This window comes from Delphinus delphis, chromosome 3, assembly GCF_949987515.2.
Source record: "Delphinus delphis chromosome 3, mDelDel1.2, whole genome shotgun sequence".
In the NCBI taxonomy this organism is placed as follows: Eukaryota; Metazoa; Chordata; class Mammalia; order Artiodactyla; family Delphinidae; genus Delphinus; species Delphinus delphis.
In genome coordinates this window covers 15,828,282-15,852,618 of record NC_082685.1, presented here as the reverse complement: position 1 = coordinate 15,852,618, position 24,337 = coordinate 15,828,282, and the positions used below count along the sequence as shown (strand labels likewise).

Below are 24,337 nucleotides of genomic sequence, written 5' to 3'. Positions count from 1 at the left end.
GGCAGTGCTCCCCGACCTTTTTGACAGCAGGGACTTGTTTCATGGAAGGCACTTCTTCCACGGACCAGGGTTTGGGGAGAGGTTGGTGGTTTGGGGAGAGGTTGGTGGTTTGGGGAGAGGTTGGTGGTTTGGGCAGTAATGTGAGCAATGGGGAGCAGCAGACCAAAGCTTCCTTGCTCGCCCGCCACTCACCAGAGGTTGGGGACCCCTGCTTTAAGGCAAGGCAACTCACCAGAAGAGCTGCTGCGTAGTGACTCCTTTGCACTCCTTCCATAATTGAAGATTCAAAATAGTGTGGGATGGTCTGGTGGTGTTAATAAATATAATCACAGAGATGGCTTTTTCTCAAGTGGCAGCTAAATGACAGATGTGCGGCATATTGAGGTCTCTTACATATACCCTCCAACTCATAATGGCAATGAGTCTTTTCTTTGACTTCAATTTAGTGGAATTTCAACTAGATATAATGACATATAAAAAGACTTTGGAGATGTAGTGTGCCTCAGTCTTGGGCTTGAGGGCCATGGTATGGTATAAAGTCTCATAGCAGTGGTAGAAAAGAAGTGGCAAATGTTCTTCAAGTAGGTATTCTGAGGGGCCTGCCAGTAACAGGCTAGGCAGGGTATTCAAATGGAGGGGGGTAAGATTTATACCTCAGTCTGTTGAAACAGAATCACACCTGATAGGGAAGGTACAATTAATCTGTCCTCCATTTGGTGGCATCTCCTTACTTTATACTTTTCTAAAGGAGTGGACTCCACAAAAGCAGCAAATAAACTTTTTATTTCCGCAACACAACCCATCTTCCCTTTCCCCCAGGAGCATAAATTGACCCCAGCCATCAAAGCAGAGGACAAAAGCTAATAAGTGACAGAAGGCAAAGGGTTACTAGAAAAATAGATTCTGCCCAAGGCTCTCCTCCCAGGGATTCAAATCCCTGTCCCCAGGCTCCCCTCCAGGGCTCACCAAATGGAGGGAACTAAGCAAAGAAGAGAGGCTGGAACCCTGACAAAAGGAACTCCACTGAACAAAAGGGAAAGGAGCCTGGCAGTGAAAAGACCTGAGGGTTTGGGGAGGGGAGGAGCTTTGCTCCTAGATTAAGTGCTGAAAAAAAGGAAGGGGGCGAGGAATAATTTATTGGGTGACGTGATGTACGGAGTTTTGATCATGTCGACCATTCCAGATCTCTCACTGAAGCTAAATTCTGGCCAGTCTATGGAGGTAGAAATTGGGGATGGAAGAAAAATTAGAATCCTTCGTACTTCCCCCAGAGAGTAGACTGTTTATTAGCCAGGTCTACCCTTTTCCCAGCCTGCTTCCCCCAAAAAAGCTTCCAAGTCCCTTAGCTAAAATTTGCATCAGAAAATGGAATTGGAAACGAGGGCTGTCATGAGTCTTGCCCAAATCCTCCAGTCTCAGAACTGACATGAAAGTTGAACGGGGATGGGGAAAGGGAAGTTTATAATGAGATTACAATCTCCCCTCATCCCCTACTCAAAAACTCAGATCCCTGGGCGGAGGGAGGGAGAGAAGACCAGGCAACTGTTCTCATCAGGGACCCATGCAGACCTGTTGGACAAACATAGTAGGTGAGAAGACTGAGCTGGAGGCTAGGGGAGTTCATTAGGCTCCTAAGGGAGAAGCAGGGGCCTGGGGTCAAGGAGGAGCCGGAAGCAACGCAGTAACCAATAGAGGAGCCTTTGAGCTCCCAAATTTATGGGCTACTTTCCACCACCACCCGCCCCCCAGTGCTAACCAGAGGGGCCCCTGCGGGTGGCAGGTTGATCAAGGGCAGAGCTTGATACGGGTACCCTTGGAGAGCACCCGGAAGAAAGGGAAGACACGCTCGCCCAGGAAGGCAGCCGAAAAGGTGTGCACATGAGCCAGAGTCTCTGCATTGTAGAAGCCCAGGCGCCCGGCCTCATAGTCCAGGTACACACCAAAGCGCCTTGGTTTCTCACTTGGGCTCAGCAGTGTCTGCTCCGTTGAGCTCTGTGCCTGGTAGCGTTTGCCATTGGTGCCCACACACCACACTTCCCGCTGGAGCAGGGGCTGCTGGGGCAGGTGGAGGCGGCGGCGGCGGTGGTGATGGCGAGAGGAGGAGCTGGCATCACCGCTGCCCACAGAGGACCCCCCAGAGCCCACCTTCTCCTTATGATGGGTTGATTCACGGGCAGCACCCACTGCCCAGCCCCGCCGCCCGCCCACCTCTACCTCCCAGTAGTGCCGGCCAGAGCGGAAGCCCTGGGCCCCCAGCACGCAGCAGTCTGCAGAGAAGCGCTTGGAATGGTCAGCAACCTCCTGCCGCCGCTCTGCCAGGCGGACCCCCCGGCGGTCAGGGGACAGCATCAGGGCCGGGTGAGCCGTGTCAGGGTCCAGCGTCAGGTCCACTTGGGAGGAGGGAGGACAAATATGCCAAGGCTGGAACGACTGTTCCCTGTTAGCAGCTAACTCCAAGGTTTGGCCTTTCCTGCTGCCCTGCCATTCACCTCTCTCCCTCCCCACCATCCAGCTGTCCTCAGCTCCCCACCCCAACCTAGAGTCCAGGCTCAAGTTCCTAGGGGCTCTCCTCCTTTCCCCACTCTGTTTTCAGGACACCAAAACACCATCTGTTTCCCTCTGGCCCCAGCTCTTATTCCCCAACACCTACCTGGGCTAGGACAAAAGCTACTCTTGGCTTGAAGCCCCCCCAGTTGGCCTCCCTGTATCCTGCTCCATCTCAGTACCCACTATTCCCCCAGGGCCCAACTTCCCTCAGAACCCAATCTCAGGTATGTGAAGAAAAAGGCAAAGGAAGGTCAAACATGACCTCCCTACCTCGGGCAGCCTGACAGAACATCCGGCTCATTTTCCTCACGATGGCGTCTGTCAGGAAGTCATGGCTATGGGGTTGACACGGGTCAGGGGACCAGACCTCTGGGGGCTGCAGCTGTACCTCTTCACACCTGGAGGAAGGGGACCGGGCAGGGGGTGGGACCATGATATTCCCAGAGGGAAGAGCAGAAGCTGAGGGGAAGGAGAGGGTCCAGGAGGCAGAAACTCGGGTCCTGGGGAAGGAAGGAGAGGAGCAGGATATCCAAGAGAGGCAGGGATGGGGAACCAGATGCCACTGGGTCACAAAGGATAAAGGGTGGGAACACACCTATTGAAAGTCTCCTTGATGTCCTGGGAATAACAGAAACAAAAAGAGGGAGAGGGAGAAAGAGACAAAGAGAGAGTCAGCTGCACAGGGATGGCTCCCTTCTCCCCATCTGATTCCAGCCAGAGAAAGAACTGAACTTGAACAAGGGAGTAAGAAAAAGGACACAAGGCCCTCAGTGAACATGCATCCATCTCGACCACCCCTATGCCTCAGTATGCCTAATTTAACTCATCCTACTGTGGGCCCAACAGAATTTTCAACCCCAGTAAAAGGATTTTCACAATACGACTTGGTTATATTTTTCAGGATGTCACTGTCAAAAATTCTTTCCTCAACTCTTAAAACCCTCCTCCTACGAACAGAATCTTCGTTCTTTTCATTGCGTATAATCAACACACAAACCACATTTGGCATCAACTACTCTGCAGCCTCAAAAACCTTTTTGGTCTTCAGGTTAACTCACTGTGGGTTCCTCCCAGTGAGAAGAGAGGCAGCTCTGGACAGGTGTTTGGTAAGCACCGCCTGACAGAGCAGACACAGGGTTCTGGAGGGTGGACAGGGAAGGGGCCATTGCTCACCTGGAGCAGCCGCAGGCCCCCCTGCTGGCTCCGCTCCTGGGCCTCAGCCAGCAGGCGGCTCAGCTGGGCAGCCTGCTCCGAGAGGCGGCTGGCCGCTGCTCCCGCGCGCCCCAGCTGAGCTTCGTGCATCTCTCGGAGGCGCCGCTCTAGCCCTGCCTGCTCTTCGGCCAGAAACCGTGTCAGCCGCCCAAATTCTGAGGCCACAGCTGCCAGCTCTGACTTCATCTGGCTCTGGGATGATGCAAAGGGGATGGTGGATACCACCTCAACACACAGAAACATAAACCTCCAATTTTGCAACTGCTGCCCCTCAATCCAAGGCAAAGGAGCCCTACATTCTGAATGGAAAAAGGGCCCTGTCCCCTTCCCCATCTCCTGGCTTTAGCAGGCACCACTTCCATGCTCCTGGCACACTGGTCCCAAACTCACCAACCAATGCCTGCAACACTTATCTCCACCCTGGCTACCTAACTTGACTCGTTCTTCAGGTCTAAGCTTAAACATTCCTAAGAGAAGTATCTCTCTTCCAGATCTAAATCAGGACCACCCTCATAGTATCACTGTATCTCCTCATGGCATATATCTCAATTTGAAATGTATTTACAGTGGAGTATCTTTTAACATTGTCTTCACCCACTTCTCTGTAAGCGCTGTTGCCACAGGGTCCTCGGACCCTGGCACAGTGCCGACCACAGAGTAGGTGCTGGTAAGAAGTTTTTGAAATGAATAAAAGATTCAGGAATCAAGATATGAAATTAGGGTCCTGGCTATACCACTAAGGACCTTGGGAAAGTCACCCAATCCTTCTAGATCAGGAGTCAGCAAACTTCTTCTGTAAAGGGTCAGATAATATTTTACACTTTATGGGCCAAGAGACAAAATCATGGATATTATTATGTAGGTAACTTCTATATATAATGAGAGAAAACCTCTGCCCATTCCCACCCTGTCTGCCTGGGCTGGACAATCCCAGATGATGGGCACACTTTTTGCCCAGATACAAGATGGAGACATTCTTAGGAAAAAGAGTAACAGGCCAGAGTGGGGAGGAAAGTCCTGGCTGGCCAAGTGGGTGAAGGAAATAGTCAGTTTCACTCTCTGTTCCAGTGAAACTCAGATCCTGACACCTCTGCACTCCAGGAGCCCAAAAGTCTCAACCTGGGCAGCTGGCTAGAAGCAAGATAACTCCCCAACTCCCAGACTCAGATTTCACCACTCAGTGCCTAGCAACTGCCAGCAACAGAGTCCCTATGTGTATGTGGCAATGAATGAGCACGGGCCCCGGGAAGCGGCAAGGCTCAGCCACCCTCTCAGGGTGGCAGGCATTGGAGGGATGGGGGAAGAGGACAGACAGGAAGGATGCCCTGGCTTGGTCTCCAAAGCTCAGTGCCAGGCTATTCCAGTGCCTCCCGGCCTTACAAAAAGAGGCAGAGGTAAGGGGTGGGAATTTGGGGGAAAATATCTAAAAATACTCCTTATATCAGAAACACTGGACTAGAAGATATTAGGTCTCTGCAGTGCTAACATTCCTCCCCTCATGCTCACTGCTGCTTTGCCCACCATTTGCCATCTATCCTGGAACCTGGAGCTTCTCTGATAGCTGATATCTGAATTTTGCCTTGCCCTCTTCTGCCCTCTGTGTTATCTGGTGTGGCGGGCACAGCAGTATGGGGCAGCAGCTCTTGGGTTAGGTGTCTGGGGTGGTAAACCTGCTCTGCAGCCTTGGGCCAGGCACCAACCCTCTCCAAGCTAAACCTGTTTCACTCCATTTTGGAACCTAGGAACAAACATGCCTCTTGATCCACTAAGGCCCCTCTCTCCTCACAACCCTGGGAAGGTGTCTGCCTCTCTCCCAGGCCTCGGCTGCCCCTCTCCAGCGGATCTAGTCACCCCTTGTGAGAGCCCATCTTCCCTGCTCTGACCACAGAGCCCTGTCAAGGACATTCACTCACCTTCAACTCTGTCACCCGCCTCTCCTCCTTGGCTTTCATCTTCTGCACAGCCTCCAAGTGCTTCCTCAGTGGTTCCACATGCCCCTGCAGTTTGGCCTAAGGAAACGGGGAAAGGAAGATTAGAGGCCTGGGATGCGAGAGGCACCTGTTCTCTGAGCCCACATACCCCATTCTCCCATTTGGGGTTGGGGCTCAAAGCCTGATCACCATCACAGGTATCAAAGGAGCATCACACTCCCTTCCTCCCCTTTCTTCTCTTCAGATGATGATAAAGGCCTCCAACCCTCCACCTGCTCTCATGTACAAAGCCCTGGGTGTGCTCTTAAGGTAGGATCCTGGGACTTCCCAGGCAGTCCAGCAGTTAAGATTCCACGCTTCCACTGCAGGGAGCGAGGGTTCGATCCCTGGTCAGGGAACTAAGATCCCGCATACCATGCAGCACAGCCAAAAAGTAAAAAAAAAAAAAATTAAAATTAAAAATAAAGGTAGGATCCTGATGACTACATAGCCCCGCACTCAGAGTTGGAGTAAACCTGGCTTGAGCCCCTCACCACACAAAGTCCTTCCATATGAATGTTCCTACCTATAGTCCCTTCCCCCTCATAAGCAATCTTCCTCATAATTTTCATCTCTAAATACTCTTCTGATGATTTTATGCCTGTGCTAAACATCTTTCAACAGTTCTCCATGACTTGCAAAATATGAGGCTCTCATTGCTCCTTCATTTCTAGCCTCCCCTCCTACACCTCCCCTCCTACACCCCCTCAACACAGACTCTTAGTTTTAGTCACATAAAACTTGTCTTTTCCTGAGCATAATTCCATACCTTTATCCATGCTGTTCCCTCTGCCTGGGGCTGCCCTTCTACACTTAGCCCAAGGCATTCTTCCTTTAAAACCCAGCTACCTGACCATGTCCCTGATGGTCCCCAACTTCCTCTGTGATCCCAAGGAACGTGAATATGCCTTTACAATACTCCCCTGCACTGCAATCATTTACAAGTGTGCTGCCCCCAGGACACACAGACTCATGGCAGCAGGAACCCCGCTTTACTTATTGTAATTTCTATGCTTCTCTCTGTCCACTGGCTTTCTCTCCTACTCAGTTACTTGCTAAATGGAAAACAAATACCCTCTCCTCCTAAAGTTTTAACTCTCTCAGCAAATATGCTCTTGAGCTCCGTGTTCTAATCATCTGTAGCAAAATCTTTTGCTTTAAAGGGCTGTTAGACTAGAATGGATGAGATAAGCCCAACTTTTGTGCTCTTTCCTTTTTTATGCCATCTACTCCTTCTGCCTTCTATGCCTTCGCCTTTTCCTTGAGGGGTAATACAGCATAGAAGAGCTCAAGCCTAGACTCTGATCTGAACCTGAATGCAGCCCGAGGCAAGCCATGCTTCCAGTTTCCTCATCTCAAAAGAGGAACTGGGAATAACAGAATCTGCCTCACAAACACTATGCTTAGCACAGTGTCTGGCATGGAGCAAAAGATCAGTACTAAATGTTATCTAAAATTCCCTACCCAAGCCTCAGCTGCCAATGACAGCCTGACAATGACCCTTGATCCAAAGAGGTGAGTGTCCCAGAGCACAAAAGGTAGTTGTTGCACAGGTTAACTGGTCGAAGAAAAAAATCATAATAAAATTACAATCAATCCGTAACATAAAAAGAACATAAACTACACAAAATTTTGCCTTTTGCTATTACTATCTACTTTTCTCCACAATAATTTCAACTCTATTAAGTCAGAATTCATGAGGCATAAGTTTCTCATTTAATATTTTTCCTAAATTGTTGACAAAAAATTCATACACACAAATCCAAATAGAGTACCATTTAAGAGAAAGTTTCAAGAACGTTTAACTTTTTTGAAGCTTTATTTATATATCATTTGTGCATTATTACCTATTCAATAAGGAAATATCTCTACAAAACAACAGTGTGCCAAGCTAATGCTAGTTAGTGTACATACCTGAAAAGAAACCACCTGCCTGTAAAATACCCTGTAAGTTAGAAAGGGAGTCACTCAAATTATCATTTGACATAATGAAACTTATGTATTTGCATTTGCTGATCAGATTATTTGTGTCTGTGTTGCCTCTCCAAATTGCACAGCTCTACTGGCCTGGCATTCAACAGCTATGGCTAACACAAATTAAAATCCAGTTTCAGAAACTCTTCAGAAGAGTTCTGCAAGGGAAGGGTGGAGAAGGGGTGGAATGCCCATGGATATTCCGCCCTGGGATCCAGTTAACAAAGTGACTGCACATTGTGTGATGAGTACAATTAACTAGAAACTGAGGGGATACAAAATGGAAGGACAAAAGGAGCTCACAATCTCCCCTAATAATGTAGGGCCTAAAAGGCAGGCGGTATTACCAGTTCAGTGATTCCCATACTAGCTTGGGCTTTCTAAAGATATTCTCCCTGTCACTGATTCAGAATCTCTAACGGTATGGCGCACTGTACTTCTGAAAACCTCCACTAATAATTGGGACAGTCAGCCACGTTTGACAATCACTGTGTGCAAGGAATAGTTACTTGTCATGAGGGGTATAGGTTTGTATTAGCTGTATGTATCACTCACAGCTGAGAAGCTCTAGACATCTCACTCTAAAACTGGGGTAATGATAATAATACCTAAATAACGTTACTGTAGGAATCAGGAAAAGGTATGAAAACGCAAGTCATAAAACAAAAAAGCTCTGTGCAGACTACATAGAAGAAGCTACCCTCTCCTCCTGGTTCCACTGCTACAAACCCATCTGGGCCTTTGCTAAATAATGTTATTTCTACTGGCTGTCTCACACACAAATCTCCTTTATCTGTGTCCAAAGAATCAGGATCAGAAGTAGGAGGCAAGATATTAACTAAACTAGAATCAGACTCCAAGAAAAGTCACATGTCAGAAAAGTCAAACAAACAACAGACATCCAAACGGTGGTGACGCTGTTAACAGTATAGGCCAGGGCGGGGGGTGGTCAAAACCAAGTCCACCAGTTACTAGTAGCTGTGTGGCCCTGCGTATATTACTTAAATCTCTCTGTTTCCCAATCTGTAAAACAGGAATACAAACCATATCAAACTCACAGGATTGTTCTCAGTTTTAAATGAAACAGTCCATGAAAAGTGCTTAGTACAGTGCTGGGGTACATACCAAGAAATTAAAGTTCAAAGACATTCAGAGACTAAAAGCCAGGTCTTCTGACTTAAAAACCTCTCTCTTTTTTCTGAATTCCCAGGAAAGGTAAGAAGCCCTGGCCACGACACCAGAATGATGCAGATCCACAAAGAGAACCAAGCCGTATCTTGGAGTGGGTGGGGAACGCCTTAGAAAGCAAGTGAGGAGCGTATGGGTCTGATACGAGTAGTCAATACTACATTCCTACCCCTCAGAGCCCCTTCTTATTTGAGCCCCAAGTTCTTTCCATTGCTAGGGGTTTTAGTCAAGGACACATTTAAGAGTCACCCAGAGTTAAATGAGACTGGTAGTAAAGCCCTAGGGGCTTGTCACTTGCATTCCTATTACTTAGGGACAGTGGAAGTGTAGAAGAGCAGTGGCTTTTCCCCAGAAGACAAAGCCCAGAGATATGGCATCATCAATTTTGCCAGATCTCCTCTGAGGAAGCCAGTCTTCCCTGGTCTTCTTCACTGTGTCTACTTTGTCTGTGTCCAGGATCCTTCTCACTCTAACCCATCCTGGTGCCAGTAAGTGCTTAGGTAAGGAGAATCAGCTCAACAGTACATGAGGTTCTTCGAGGGGGAGCGGGGGGCGGGGGGAAGACATGTTTCCTTTTCCCAGCTCCTCTTACTTCCTCTCCACCCCCAATAAACTCCCATCTTCTACTTCTCTCACCTTGTACTCCTGCACCACCTCCTCCAGTGGCACCACGCTGTGCTGTTTGTGGCTCCTGGATTCTCGGCACACCACACAGATGGCTTCTTCATCCACCTCGCAAAAGAGCTTCAGGGCTTCTTGGTGTTTGGGACAAATGCCCTGCTCGTTCCCACGGCTCCCTCGACCAGGGGTTGGGTGCATCTGCCGAATCACCTGGACCATGTTAGCCAGCTGCAGGTTGGGGCGGAAGCTCCGCCTGGGAAAGCTCTTGCGGCACTGCGGGCAGGTGAAGCACCTCCGAGGGGCTGGAGGCGGGGGCAGTGGGGTGACGGGATCTAGTTCCTCTTCCTCGTCCTCCTCCAGCACTTCCTCCTCATCCTCCTCATCCTCCCCCCTCAGGTCCCCCTCCACGTTCCCCAAGTAGTAGTCCAGGTCTTCCTCCTCGTCCTCCTCCTCCCACACGTAGTCCATGTTTTCCCAGTTGGACCCGCCCATGCCACTGGTCCAGAACACACCCTCCTCTTCCTCCTCGACTTCCTCCTCCATGTCGCCCTCATAGTCTTCATCCCGCATGGGGGTGTCCCACCCCCCACCGGCCCCCACAGCCTCCACTTCCTCCTCCTCTCCGTCCTCCTCCTCTTCCTCCCGGTCTAACTCGTCCCTGTCCTCTTCATCCTCCCCTCCCCACAGCTGGGTTACACACACTCGGCAGAAGTTGTGCCCGCAGCCGATGGACACAGGGTCCGTGAAGTAATCGAGGCAGATGGCGCACACCGCCTCCTCCTGAAGGGTCTGCACAGGGTTGGGTGCCATGGCAACGGCAGCCATCTTAGTGTCCAGTCAGCCAGTGTAGACGGGCGGTGGGGAGCTGGGGGGCGGGGGGGGGGGTCTTCCCTCTCAGACGCCCTGACGACCCAGCCCCACCCCCAGCCCTGCCTCTATACACCTTGCCTCAAGCGCAGCCAGAGAAATGTCCTCCCGACAACCCACCCCTCCGCACAGAGTTCCCTACTCCCAGACAACAACCGTGTCCCTGAGAGGGGAGGGGATACAGCTGAGCGCTACCCCCAAGTCCCTCAGGTGGCCCTGAGTGCAAATCTACCCCAAAGCTCCCTTGGCCTCCTCATAAACCCCCGCCCCTCCTCACTTCCTGGCTCCGCCCCCTCATTTCCGTCCCCCCAGCACTTCCGGTGCTGCGAGCCACCCAAGCTCGCGAGTTCCATCCGCGGTCACGCTACATCCCTTTCTATCCCTCTCCCCGCCCTTACCCGCCCCGGGCCCCTGGGTGACAGAAAACGGTGAGAAGACGCTCTAGCAGGCACTCGGGAACAGGGCGGGAGACCTAGAAAGACAGAGGCGCACGCCTCTGTGATGCGAAGGAGCAGGGAACGCAGACGAAACAGAAAGCTCGGCCTCCCCCATCGCCCGCCACTGGGGATAAACTTCGGGGGACGGTGGAAGGGCCTGGCGCCCGTCTGCTCTCAGTGCTATGACCGCATCGGCCCGGCGCCATCCTACCGACCGGACACAGAGAACTGCAGCAGGGACTCCGCACCGCCGATGCCGGAAGCGGAGGGGCGGCGGTCGGTGAGCGCCCTGAAGTACTTCCGGCCCTTCTAGGCGAAGGACTTTGTTGTTTGAGGGCTCTGAGCGTCCCTCCGAGACTAGGGGGCGGGGCCTGTAGAAGTGCGGTGGAGGTGGGACCGGAGACCGTCCCCCTCCTCCTCCCCTCTGTAGTTGGCATTTCCACACCCATTTTAGAAACTGCGGTCGGTCACTATCGCATCGTTTAGATGAACTTTCCTAATTGCCATCAGTAAAGGAACGGTTGCAAATCATGACATGCACATTCACACCTTGGAACACTTTAGATATAAAAAGGGAATCCTCTTCAAAATGTACAGTATTCTGAAGTGAAAAAAGCAAGGTGCTGAATACTGTGTAGAGTATATCTGTAAAAAGTGGGGGGGGGGGAATAGGATGTTAAATGTATGTAATAGCTTTATAGTCTTGTGTTTACTCATAAAGTAAGGGCAGTTGTTCCTATCTCAGAGGGCTTAGTGAAATTAATGTAATGCAAAGCTATTAGAATGTTGCTTAGCACATGGTAAGTGAGATACAAGTTTTAGCTGCCCATTATTATCATCGTCGTCGTCTATCTCTGGAAGAATACTAGTTTCTCCGGGAAGTCTGAGGATCCAGGATAGGAAGGACACTTTTCCGTAAATGTCGTTGTGTGTGTTTTGAATTTTTAACCATGTCAATGTATTGCCTTAAAGAAAAAAAAAAGTTTATTTCCCCAAGTGCTGTCGATTCATTTAACACTTTCTGAGCTGTGCCCCACGCGTGCTCCACGCCCAGAAAACCTCGAGGTCTGTCTTCGTGGAGTCGCAGTCTAAGAGCAGGGACTCAGAATGGGTTTGCGGAATTGATTTTACTTGAGAGAATCCTAGGGGGCATGTAGAACGGCATCAGTAAAGATACTGCTGTGGTACTCAGAGCAACTCTGCCAAATAGATTATTTGTGCAATAGAAATAATACTTGATGCTTTAAAAAATATATATATATCAATGAATTAAAAATTTAAAAAAAACTGCGGGGAAAGTTACAGGACCTGTGTCCATGTACAGAATCCCCAGCGAGTGTCGGACGCTGCGCGATGCCAGGGCTGGGCATGCAGAATTGACCCTGATCTCGAGGCCCTTCCCACCTCTTGGGGACGCTCCAAATGGACGTGCTTTCTAAAGTGGTGGTCCGAACGCGCCAAAACCACGAATCCTCGTGCGTGAACTGTACTAGGCCGTGCCGGGAGCTGCGAGCGCTACTGTGGCAGAAAAATGGGGCCACAAGACCTGAACACGGTTCAGCCGGCCCCTGATGGGAGCCCCTTGTTCCTCTGGATTTGTGGTGTTTCTCAACCCTGCCAGTTCCGGCTACGTGTAGATTTCAGGGTATTATCAGGAATGCTGTCCCTATGGGTGTTTCCGTAGTGTAGTGGTTATCACGTTCGCCTCACACGCGAAAGGTCCCCGGTTCGAAACCGGGCGGAAACAACTTTTGGTCCTAGTCACCGTCTCTCCGGCATCCCGGAGAGTGAAGGCTGTCACATGAAGGACAAATGTGTGTTCATCTCTATTTCTGTTTCTCGGAGACTGGCCGTGAGGCGGTACCGTAGCAGTCTATATTCTGCATAAGTGCTCCAACGTAAATTCAGGTCTCGTTACCTCAGCTAATCTCTTTACTCTTCCCCCCGGACGCCTGCACGGCCACCTCTTCCGTGTCGAGGGGGCGTAGACTTCGGACCCCTAGGCCCTAGTCATTAGGGCAGAGCCAGGCGCACAGTTGGCGCTCTATAATACTTCTGCGGTTGCGTAGCAGTGTGCCTGCATCCTTGCTTGTGGATCTTGGTCCCTTGGGACAGAAAAGGGCCCTTCAGTAGCCGCCCGGCTAGCTCAGTCGGTAGAGCATGAGACTCTTAATCTCAGGGTCGTGGGTTCGAGCCCCACGTTGGGCGCTGGTTCATTTTGGAAATGAGGATAATAAAAGCTTTTAATGTAAGGGCAGCAAGGTATTCTCCAGACCGAGATCCGCACTCGAGATCGAGTGCACCCAGCTCTAAGGCCTATCGCTTCCCGAAAGGGAGAGTGAAGGGTGACTGCCGGCGAACAAATTCCTAGGGGCCTGTTCCTCAGACCACATTCCGCTTACTGAAATCCTCCTATCAGCGCTCAACATGTATTAGGCGCCCTCTTTTTAAGAGACGACCTGCCCGCGTGTCCCGGGCAAGCTGCCCTGGGAGGGAGGGCACTGAGTGACCCCCGGAAGCTGCGGTAGGACCCCAGGGGCCCCTGATTAGCGACCACCTTACCAGGTGATTTAGAGGTTAGTATTCCGCGCTCTCTGCCGCCGCCCTGTTTCGATGTCCGAGACCCTCATGTCCAGTATACTCTCTTTATGGTCGGTATTGAGTCGATCTTTTGTGAAATGTTGCCCCACACATGCCAGCCTCCACATTCCCCCTACACGTAAAGGAACGTTAAAATGTCCTTTCTTGGAACACCCTAACATGAACATCTTCAGTTTACCGGTCGTGTCACGAAATTCTTCCTTAACTTCACTTGAATTCATCCTTTTCCATTTATTGTTCCTTAGTCCTGTAAATTCAGCCCATTTTCTATTTTCCGTCTGTAGAAGTCTCCCCACATACACACCAGACCACGAGAGAAGTCTGTTAATTATATAAAGCTGGTTTATTAAACTTGCTAAGCGAAGGATAGTACCACCTTCGGTCTCAGAAGTGTATCAAAAGGGAGCGTTAGGGAGGATTTAGCATGACACCCTCTGAGAGCAGTGTGGACAGGAAATGGGCAGAGTTGCTAGTACAGGCCTACCTCACGCGTCCCTGGGGAGTTAGTGTTATTATGGTCTTTTCTTGGAACGTTTGGGTCTAAACAAGACGGTGTTAGAAGAGTTTGAACTTTGGCATTTCGTCTTGTACAAATGCTTGTGGATTCGTTTGCAAAGTGGTTTCAGGGTTATTTTTTACCACCTTTAGTGGGACTGGAAAACATTCCTAAAAGATTCTGGCTTTTTCATTAAGAGAAAGCCGAAGTGCACGACAGGAATAAAGATGCAGACGTAGAGAATGGACATGAGGACACGGGAAGAGGGAAGGGTAAGCTGGAACAAAGTGAGAGAGTGGCATGGACATATATACACTACCAAATGTAAAATAGATAGCTAGTGGGAAGCAGCCGCATAGCACAGGGAGATCAGCTCGGGGCTTTGTGACCACCTAGAGGGGTGGGATAGGGAGGGTGGGAGGGAGGAAGACGCAAGAGGGAAGAGATATGGGAACATATGTATATGTATAACTGATTCACTTTGTTATAAAGCAGAAACTAACACACCACTGTAAAGCAATTATACTCCCATAAAGATGTTAAAAAAAAAAAAGAGAGAATCCTAAGTGGACAAGCTTCTCTTCCCTGTCTCCCAACAAGCCCAGGGCACGCCCGCCCGAGCTTTTTGCTACAATTCCTGCTTTTCTTTCCTCTCCGCCCCTTCCACCGCTGCCCCTCGGGTCGGGTCTGGTTTAGAATCCCTGTGCTAGTAAGTGACCACGTTGCTCTTGGCGTTCATAGGTTCAGACGTTAGGCAAATGCATGGTAGGATCTTTGGTCTTTTCCTCGAGCTGTAGTAAAAGCTGCAGAGGCAGAAAGACTCGCACTGATTTACGTCTTGGATTCTTTCAGGAATGATGAGCAGGAGGTGTGAGGGGACTGAGACCGCGTCAGGGAGAGGGGCCGGAAGGAAACAGTCACGGTCCAGACAGGAGGCGGCTGGCGCCAGGGGCAAGGCAGCAGCCGACCGGAGAAGCGGTGAAGGAGCTGGATGTATGGTTTGTACTCAGGGCAGGAGAGGGGTCTCCTGGATTTCTGCTTTCGATGGTTTAACAACCGAGATCGGATACTGAAGATTGGAAGTGGCCGGGGAGAGAGGAGAGAGGAGTAATGAGTTCAGTCTTGAACAAGTTGGGAGACGTCTAAAGGGACATGTGCAAGACAGGGGAGAGCAGTCTTAGCTGGAGTCTCAGTTGCAGGGATAGAGTGTGGGTCAAGCTGTGAGCTGGGATCTGACCCTCAGGGAGATGGCCTCAGGTACAAGAAGGAGGAGTCGGAATAGGAGGAAAGCCAGCAGCGAAGCTTCCATTGAAGCCAAGGGAGTCGAGATGTGCAAAAAGGGACGACAAGTGGGTAGAGTCAAATTATAGTCTAGGAAGGGAAAATGGTAAAGCGTCCATGGGCCACTTGCAGGCCCCTTGGTAACCTTGAACTAGACTTGGACAAGAGGGCCTCCTGCCCCGTGCTCTGGGGGAGAGGGCCTTCCGTGTCACAGACACTTTAAGGATCCCTACTCAGTAGGACTCAGCCTCTGTTCCAATTCCTGGTTACCTAGGTCTTTGGGAACAAGCATCAGCAACAGAAAAACATTTTGCAATATTATACCATCGATACTAATCTTAAATTTGCATACATGTAGCTCTACATATAGCATATGTTAAACCTCATCCCAATTCTGGAAACTGAATGAGTTTTATTTTTATAAAATACTTAAAAGATTTCACTACGTTTTCAAAATTTAATAAATTTTTTTCAGCTTTATTTAAATAACATCGACTTAAAATTTGGTATTCACTAATTTCAATCTCCCCTTTATTCTTAATAATTTTGTATAATTTCTAAGAAATATATAGTTATATTGAAAGCATATGTAAAATTAATTTCATTGTTGCTTGTTCGTATCTAATTTACATTTTGACGAAAATATATTCAAATCTCATATACTTTGAATGTATTTGAACCCTTTAGATCTGTCAATAGAGCACAAATTATCTGAAAATTTAAACCTAGCAGCTATCTCCCTAGAAGACAGAGATAATGGAGAGGGTTATCCAGCCTCAAGCCACATTTTACCTTCCCTCCCACGAGGCCCGCTGCTTTCATTCGCACTTTTTTTTTTTTTTAATTGCTACACTTGATTGATTTCACTACCCACTAACGGATCGCGCTCCACAGTTTGACAAACACTGTTACCCAAGGCCACCAAGGGACCGGTATTCCAGGGAAGAATGGTTCCAGGGGCTCTGAACCAGCGGATGGGTAGAGGGTCCTGGACATTGACCATGATCATAAGTCCTATAAAAGATATGGGAAGCCGAACAGTCATGTGTTTCCGTAGTGTAGTGGTTATCACGTTCGCCTAACACGCGAAAGGTCCCCGGTTCGAAACCGGGCGGAAACAACAACGTTATATTTCTTTTTTTTTTTCCCCTGCTAAAACAGTTTCTTCCAGTTAACTTGCCTACTTCTGTCATTTGTTGCCGGAATGTATGTGTATAAAAGTACGCATAACTTTTACAGTTTTATCCATACTCCTGTCTTTTCCAATCTATTACCAGTTCCCTTCAAGCTAATATGTTCCACATCTCTAGGTCTGTAGTGCAAAAGCAGGTGGTCTACGTCATTAGAGCCAGACTTCACAGAACTTAAAATCCTAGAAGATTTAGAGGCAGCAAAAGGCGGGAATGCCACTCAACGACAAATGAAATATTTTAAAAATATTTTTAAAATATTTTTAAAATATATAACCACACCATCTATCACATCATGTTGACTGTGTCTGGTCCTGTTGCAGGTGTCTCCCTCTACTGTAGGTGAGGCCACTGAGGCGCAGACACATCACATAAGGTGAGCAAATGTGGGGTAGAGGAAATAGTAGACGGTGCTAAAGAACGGAGAATGGGGGAAGAAACAGGGCACCGAGAGAAATTCAAGTTAGCACAGACGGAAAAGCACCTGGTTCTGCCAGTGATCTGCTGGTGACTGGCTCCTGCTCGGCGCTGCTGGCTATCGCGACAACCTCCACCTTACGGACAACACCGTGAGCGAGTCTGAGTTTTTCTACCCTGACTGGTTTCACTCCCATCCTGCGCCTCCTCATCAACCTGTCCTCAGCGGCAGTGCAGAACAGTAAAAAGAACCATCAGTCTCTCCAGAGGTGTCTCGGTCAGCCGCCTTCTTCACCGATCCTCACTTGCTGCGCATCTGTTTCAGGCCTGTGAGAAGTGACAGGTGTGTTGAGAAACGGGCTCCAGAGATCAAGGGGAAAAGGCAGCGAAGGCTTCACAGAAGCAGACCAGCGGTGCTTGGAGTCCCCAAAACAGAGTTCCCGGCCGGAGAGCTGTCAGTAGAGAAACACAAGATGTGGACTTTTGCAGTGCAGCCTAGAAAATGGGGTTCACACTCTCATACACCTGACGGTACACAAACTTACACGTGAGAGAAGCAACTTCTTTCCCAGGACTTCTGTCAAACTTGAAAGTCGAGTAGAGAAAACATCAAAGTGGTAAATCAAATTCTCTTTCAAGTTTCACGCATTTTTTTTTTCTTTTCTTTTTTGGCTTCGCTTCGCAGCTGGCGGGATCTCATTTCCCAGACTAGGGATCAAATCCTGGCCCTGGCAGTGAAAGTGCCGAGTCCTAGCCATTGGGCCTCCAGGGAATTCCCTAAAATTTCACACATCTTAAATGCAGACAAAACGTAACCAAAAATAGCCCAGTGATGGCAAAACTTGTTAGGCCACCTGCATTCACATAACTTACACACACACAGAATCAATATCGGGCGCATCTCTTTATCATTGCTCTTTTATACTTATTTGTATGCCTTACCTGGGTTTACAGATGTAAACCCAACCAAGAATGACAGGGCCTTGTCATGCAGCTTAGAGCTCTAAAAGAGTGAAGAATTTTGGACCCCACTTGGAAGAATTCTCCCAGACTTTCCCCTGCTGACCCAATTTCTTTTTTTTTCTCGTGTTTTTCATAGTAATTTGAGATGAGTCAGTACAGTCCCTGCATCCGAGGCTCCGGACTGCCAGAGGTTCTCTTGCAACCCCTCCAAGCCGACCCAGGACTCTGGGAGGCCAGGACCATCACTCAGTCCTGTCACTCTTCTCCAGGTGGATTTTGGTCTGTGCCTCAGCTAACATAAGAGTTGTCATCTGACTTCCTTGGGGAGACAGTAAACAAATTCAGTGCAACACAATTAACACCAAAGAACCAGCTGGACTGAGCAATAAGCTCGACAGAAAGCTGTCTCACGTGAGTCATATTTCTTTTGGGCTACCTTTCATGCTAAATCGTCAATAGGACTTGACAGCTTTCCTAGATTCATCTTGTTTCAATTAATGCTAAAATTATGCTCTTTTTGATCCTTAAATTGTAGCTGCTTGTCAGTGGAAGCCCCTTTAAATTGGTCCCTTGGTCCTTTCAGCATTGCCCTGGCAATTTGAGAGCATCCTTGTTCCCTGGTAGAAGTGCACACTTCGGGCCTATCTATAATTTTTCCTGGATGCAGGAGAATGTTCAGGGAGCTTGATTGATGGATTGATTTTTAGTGAAGAGTAAAAGAAAAGAGCCAAATCTGGGTGTCAGGACAGTGCATGGGGCCAAAAGTCCCTGGCTCCCCCACTTCTGACGTACCCTAGGGAAATCCTTAAAAGGATGTAAGCTTACACTGACAGCTCTATTTAATTGTAGCTTTGCTAGATCTTTACTTTTTTTTTTTCAAATAGACCTCAACATCATTACTCTACAAAATTATTTACCTAAATCTCTCACTCAAAAGTAATTGTATTCCTTTTTGCTTTCATGTTTTAAACTTTTATTAGAAAATTTAAAGTAGAGAGAATGGTATTAGGAAACCCCAAGTACTCATCACTCAGCTTCAACACTTTTCTCTCTTCCACCATTTCTGTTTTATCTCTACATCTACCACTTCCCATCCCACTGCCTCTTTTCTTCATAATCCTCATAGATTTCATGGAATAGCCTTCTATCGTCACTCTATTGATCACCTCCCTTTCCCTCTGGTTCTTTTATGTGTAAAACTTCAAGGTTAGGAAATAATATTAATAGCTACAAATCTCATGAATTGGGTCCTTACCGTGGACTAGAAACTGTTCTAGATGCTGGGCATCATTGACTCCTTTGCACCCTTGCAACAAACCTATGGTGTGCCACTATTAAAAGGAAACTTCATTCACTCGTTCATTTACATTGCAGTGAAAAAGACAGACCAGGTCCCTGCCCTCCTGGTGTTTACCTTCTGATGGGCAATTAAAATAACAGACAAATAAACAGGTAGAAAAATAATCTCAGAGAGCGATAAGGACTGTGAGAAAATTAATGAGGGTGATCTGATAGAGTGTCAGGCAGAGCACAGTATTAGAGAGATAGGCCAGAAAAGATGTATCAGAAGAGGTGACAATGAGCTGAGTCAGGAAGATAAGAATGAGCTAGCCTTCCAAATATCTTGGGGAAGAGGCCTTTGGGAGAGGGAGCAGAGAGTTCAAAGGCCCTGAAGTAGGAGTAAACTTGGTGGGTTCAAGGACGGAAGACCAGGGGCTTGGAGGCTAAGGAGCCACACCTATACCTCCTTGGCTCTGCATTCAGATGACTGCCTCCGCACCATTTGCTGGTTTTGTTTGCAGGTGGATAGAAAAATGAGTGGAGGACACGGGATCTTATGTCTTTGAGGACTCCCAGGCAAATGAAGAACAGAGTAGAGTTTTTAACACCATGTGGAGTTTTTAAGGACAAATGAATTAACACATAGGTTCATTCAGAAAATTTCAAATAAACAACAAACACCAGCTCTAGATTCCAGCTGTGACCTAATCACTGCCTCCCCAGTGCCTCCCTCACCTCACCATGAATTGAAGGTTCAGATAAATTCTGTAATTGTCATTTAAAATGTCTAAGAGAATATCACCAGTGGCTTAGGTGTTCAGGAAGATGCCTTTTGGTAACCTTAATTCATGAAAGAACCAGTGAAAGGGATTGTTCCATTTGTTTCAGAAATATCTAGCTCTATAAGAAGAACAACAATATTTGTAAATTAAATTTAAAGCCTTGAGGAAAACTAGACTTTAACATTTACAACTGTAATACATTGAATATTAATCACAAAAGAAGTATGTATTGAAAAGAATACATACTTTTCCCTATTCAAAAGACTCCCCCTTGCCCTTAGGCACTAAACATCTCAAATGATAACAGAGAGGGTTTCCCAAAATAGCCAGTGATTTTAGTTCAGTTGGTCCTGACACAGAATAGAGGAGCAGGTCATTCTGGGTCGTCTTTTTTGGCCACTCTTCCTTTTGCAGGCAGTCCTCCAGAATTAGCTTGTTCTGGTTGACATTTTGTCTTCCTCCTTACCCACAATTCACATTCCCCATGACACCAGCATGTGACTGAGACCTGCCGTTTTCTTGGGGGGACTTGCACCCTTAAACCAATGTGATATGACATAAACAGCAATGAAATAATGGGTGAGCGTTTGATAGTGATTGAACCTTCTCTCCTGATGCTACACAGACCATAGAAGAATGATTTTCTCAAGTCTAGTAAAGGGAAACCAGTGGCTGTTAAAGAAAAAGATGATACTGGAGTATTTTTAGACTAGTTAGAATATAGCCATGAATATATTAAACCTGGAAATAATCTTCTGTTTCAAATGAGGTTTTTAAATAAGAATATTCATGTGGATGGTTGATTAATAATTTACATATAAATTATATATAATCATTGTTTTAGACCACTTCATAAACTACATGCATGATCTAATAATTTATATATCCCCCATATGACACCAAGACCTTGTATAACATCACATACAAATTTAATGTATTATATCTTGTTGGAGTCTCCTTGTCCAAGGAGAAAATTTGCCGAGTAAAAAATAACTGAGCAGGCCTTTCCAATGATGTCATGGCTTTGCAAGTGAAGAAAACATGATGGCCTCCCACAGAAACAGGACTGAAAAGAGAAAAAAATAACGTTGTCCTATAGAATTGGATTAGAAACCGTAAATTAGAGTGACAATGTGATCTTCAAAATCTTTTGTCCAAGTATGTGCCTGTGAGAGGCAAAAGGAAGGTCCCTCTCCCTGTTGGCCCTGCAATGGTTATTATCCTATAGGACAGACAGTGAGGGGCCCTGTTAATTTTAAGGGGGTAGGGACAGTCACATGTTAGGTTTGTTGTTAAAGCAGCCCGATGCCACCAAGGCAGTGAAGAAACAGTCAATCTTATTCATGACTGGTGGGAGGTAAGATCACCCTGTAGGACCCATAGCCTGGTGATTTGTCTATTTTACATTACAACTTCATATATACCTTGACCCAGGAATCTTACTTCTTGGGAATTTGCCTTACAGATATAAGTTCAAAAGTGCAAAATGACAACACTACATGCTTATTAACTGCAGCATTGATTGTAATAGCAAGAGATTGGAAACTATGAATATCCATCAGTAGGTGATCTGTTAAACTAGGGTTCATCTACAGTGGAATATTATGCAGCTGCAAAAAAAGACTGAGGAAAATTTCTATGTCTTGAGATGGAAAGATCATCAAAATATAACAGAGCTATAATTATATTTTTGTGTAAAATAGGGGAAAACAAAAATATATTTTCATTAAAAAACTCTGGAAGAATATGTACATAGATACAAAACTTGTTACCTAGGAAGGGAGGATGGAAGTTAGATTCTTTTCACTGAATATTTTTATAGATGGTTCAATTTTTGAACAGTACAGTTTATTACCTACTCAAAAGATGTTTTAAAAACTCATTTTGTGGTGCAGCCTCTGTGGAAAATGGTATAGCAATTCCACAAAAAATTAAACAGGGAAATACCATATATCAGCAAATCCACTTCTAGATATATACCCAAAAGAGGTGAAAGCAGGAACTTGAACATGTGTACTAGTAGGACACCCATGTTCATAGCAGCATTATCCACAATCGCCGAAAGGTGGAAGGGACCCAAGTGTCTATCGAGAGATAAATGGATAAACAAAATGTGGTATATACATACAATCGAATATTATGTAGCCTTAAAAGGAAGGAATTCGGACACATGCTACAACGTGGAAGAACCTTGAAGACATTATGCTGAGTGAAATAAGCCAGTCACAAAAGGACAAATATTGTATGGTTCATCTTATATGAGGTCCCTAGAGTAGTCAAATTCATAGAGACAGAGAGCAGAATGGTGGTTGCCAGGGGCTGGGAGAAAGATAGTTAGGGAGTTAATGTTCACTGGGTACAGAGTTGCAGCTGGGGAATATGAAAAAGTTCTGGAGATGGATGGTGGTGATGGTTGCCCAACAATGTGAATGTGTTTAAAGCCACAGAGCTGTGAACTTTAAAATGGTGAAAATGAACAAGGTCCTACTGTATAGCACAGGGAACTATATTCAATATCTTGTAATAAACCATAATGGAAAAGAATCTGAAAAACAATCTATATATATTATCTTTGCTGTACACCAGAAGCTAACACAACATTGTATATCAACTATACTTCAATTTTGTTAAATGGTGAAAGTGGTACATTTTATTATGTATGTCTTAAAAAAAATTAAAAAAAAAATTTTTTTAACCCAAAAAAATATTTAAAAACCCACTTTGTTAGTAGGTAAAGGATAGATTAATCAGTGAACCGGAGAGTGACAACAAAACGGCCTAGTGAATATCACACACAGGGAATTTCCCGTACAGGATTTCTTTATTTCTTCCGAAAGCGGGTCAGGCAAGGAAGTGCTTCGTGTGACCAAAACACACACTTCGCCCAACGTGGGGCTCGAACCCACGACCCTGAGATTAAGAGTCTCATGCTCTACCGACTGAGCTAGTCGGGCGTGTGTGTCACGTTCTTCAGTAATTCTTACTTCAAGGTAGGATTCGGGCTGTATCTAGCTCCAGGTTTGAAGTTAGTTGGGACAAGATCTGGCCACTAAAGACAAGATTCTTAGCAGCCCAGGAAACTCAAACTCTACCGATCGTGCTTGACTGACCGTCCCTCCCACTTCCGTCCGTATTCTTCTTGCCCTTTTCCGCCAGGGACCTTGCCCTTTTCCGCCAGGGACCTTGCCCTTTTCCATCCCTGGAAAACGTACGGCTCAGCGCAGGGAAAAACTGCTCACGCTGACGCCATCGTTGAGCTCATCCTGTGATTTTTCAGTCCGAAGTTTAAAGGTAGAGCCGCGGGGTTGGGCTTGTAGTGGGTGAGGGCCGCCGGCTCCTCCAACCTGCGCAAACTCCACTCTTTAGGAATTTTCCTAGTGTTCTGCGTTTCGAAACTTGGAAGGAGAGGAAGCAAAACGGTCACGCATACCTGCGCTGGAGATGCCGGGGATCGAACCCGGGGCCTCATACATGCAAAGCATGCGCTCTACCACTGAGCTACATCCCCACTCTCAGACAGCACATTTTCCATGTTCCCTTAGTCCTTTATTGGCGAAAGGCAAGGGTGAATGAATAGCATCGCCAGTCGCGACAACCCAAACGCAGCAATGCTCGGCGGCCAGCGCCGGGAGCTGTTCCAGGGTCCTCTACTGATTCTAGGCGAGCGGACCACTACCGAGGGTCGCCCGGGGGGAGCACAGGACCGGGATAAACCCTTGGAGGCAGCGGGGAAAAAGAAGGGAAAGTCATTCGGCACGATACCCAAAATGAACTGTGAGCTGAAAAAAGGAAAGTTAAGACTGGGTGCAGGATGTTACTTTTGTTAAACAAAAAGAGGGGGGAGTGTAGCAAAATATGTAATATTTGTATAAAGTAATTCAGAATTGCAAAGTTGATTGCTTGGGATTGTAAGGGAACTGGGACGTAGGTGATAGGCAGATTTTTCACTGTTAACCGCTCTGTATATCTGAATTTTGAGCCACATTTAAATCAATTCAATCCAAGAAAAGTTTACCGAGCTCTACTGTGTACCAAGAACTGCTCTAGAAAACTGGAGGTTCAACTGTGAACAAAACTGACATAGTCCATTACATCTATCAGCTCCTATTCCAGAGGAGGTAGAGTGCTAGAGAGAAAACAGAGCCGGCGTTGAGGGAGAGAATATAGTAATGTGTGATTTTGAGAAGGTGACTTTTGAAAAAAGGCTTGAAGGAGATGGGACCTGAGCCATGCAGGTATCTGAGGAAAGAGAGGTCCAAGTAAAGGTTAACAGCAAGTTTAAAGGCCCTGAAGTAGGATCTTTCTGACTTGTTATTGCAGGAATAATAAGGAAGTCCACGTGGCAGGGGAGAGTGAGAGGAGATGAGGGTGGAGAGGTTGTGTGCAGAGGATGGAGAGGAAGAATGGGTAGGGCCTTTAGACGATTGTGAAGACTTTGACTTTTACTCTGAGAGAGATGGGAGCCACAGGAGGATTTCAGCAAAGGAGAGCCCCTATCTGATTTAACATT

The 24,337-nt window shown here is 47.2% G+C and overlaps 1 protein-coding gene and 5 non-coding genes across 8 annotated transcripts; 3 read left to right on the top strand and 3 right to left on the bottom strand.

Moving 5' to 3' along the window:
* Positions 1-469: 469 nt before the first annotated feature.
* Positions 470-10,646, bottom strand: TRIM41 (tripartite motif containing 41). 3 transcript variants are annotated; one of them, XM_060008162.1, is made up of 7 exons: positions 9,528-10,646; positions 5,673-5,768; positions 3,721-3,951; positions 3,143-3,165; positions 2,818-3,047; positions 2,215-2,390; positions 470-1,569 (listed from the first exon to the last, which is right to left on the bottom strand). In XM_060008162.1, the coding sequence occupies exons 1-7, from the start codon at positions 10,335-10,337 to the stop codon at positions 1,552-1,554; spliced, it is 1,584 nt and encodes a 527-aa protein (XP_059864145.1). In that variant the 5' UTR covers positions 10,338-10,646; the 3' UTR covers positions 470-1,551. The 3 variants fall into 3 exon arrangements, with proteins under 3 accessions (XP_059864145.1, XP_059864143.1, XP_059864144.1); XM_060008160.1 differs by having other exon boundaries at positions 470-2,390; XM_060008161.1 differs by having other exon boundaries at positions 471-2,390; positions 2,818-2,945.
* A 1,844-nt stretch (positions 10,647-12,490) lies between these two features.
* On the top strand, positions 12,491-12,563 carry TRNAV-CAC (transfer RNA valine (anticodon CAC)). The gene has a single exon. It is a non-coding gene; the product is annotated as a tRNA-Val (tRNA).
* A 388-nt stretch (positions 12,564-12,951) lies between these two features.
* On the top strand, positions 12,952-13,024 carry TRNAK-CUU (transfer RNA lysine (anticodon CUU)). Its single transcript has one exon. It is a non-coding gene; the product is annotated as a tRNA-Lys (tRNA).
* A 3,217-nt stretch (positions 13,025-16,241) lies between these two features.
* TRNAV-AAC (transfer RNA valine (anticodon AAC)) lies at positions 16,242-16,314 on the top strand. Its single transcript has one exon. It is a non-coding gene; the product is annotated as a tRNA-Val (tRNA).
* Positions 16,315-22,708: 6,394 nt separating this feature from the next.
* TRNAK-CUU (transfer RNA lysine (anticodon CUU)) lies at positions 22,709-22,781 on the bottom strand. Its single transcript has one exon. It is a non-coding gene; the product is annotated as a tRNA-Lys (tRNA).
* Positions 22,782-23,263: 482 nt separating this feature from the next.
* TRNAA-UGC (transfer RNA alanine (anticodon UGC)) lies at positions 23,264-23,335 on the bottom strand. The gene has a single exon. It is a non-coding gene; the product is annotated as a tRNA-Ala (tRNA).
* Positions 23,336-24,337: the final 1,002 nt, after the last annotated feature.

What these genes read in the sequence shown, in the direction of transcription:
- TRIM41 (XM_060008160.1), bottom strand. Translation starts at nt 10,337, where the DNA reads ATGGCTGCCGTTGCCATGGCACCCAACCCTGTGCAGACCCTTCAGGAG. An exon ending in GGGGCCTGCGGCTGCTCCAG is followed by an intron (nt 3,166 to 3,720) that starts GTGAGCAATGGC and finishes TGTTATTCCCAG; the next exon opens with GACATCAAGGAGACTTTCAA. An exon ending in GTTCTGTCAGGCTGCCCGAG is followed by an intron (nt 2,391 to 2,817) that starts GTAGGGAGGTCA and finishes CCTCCTCCCAAG; the next exon opens with TGGACCTGACGCTGGACCCT.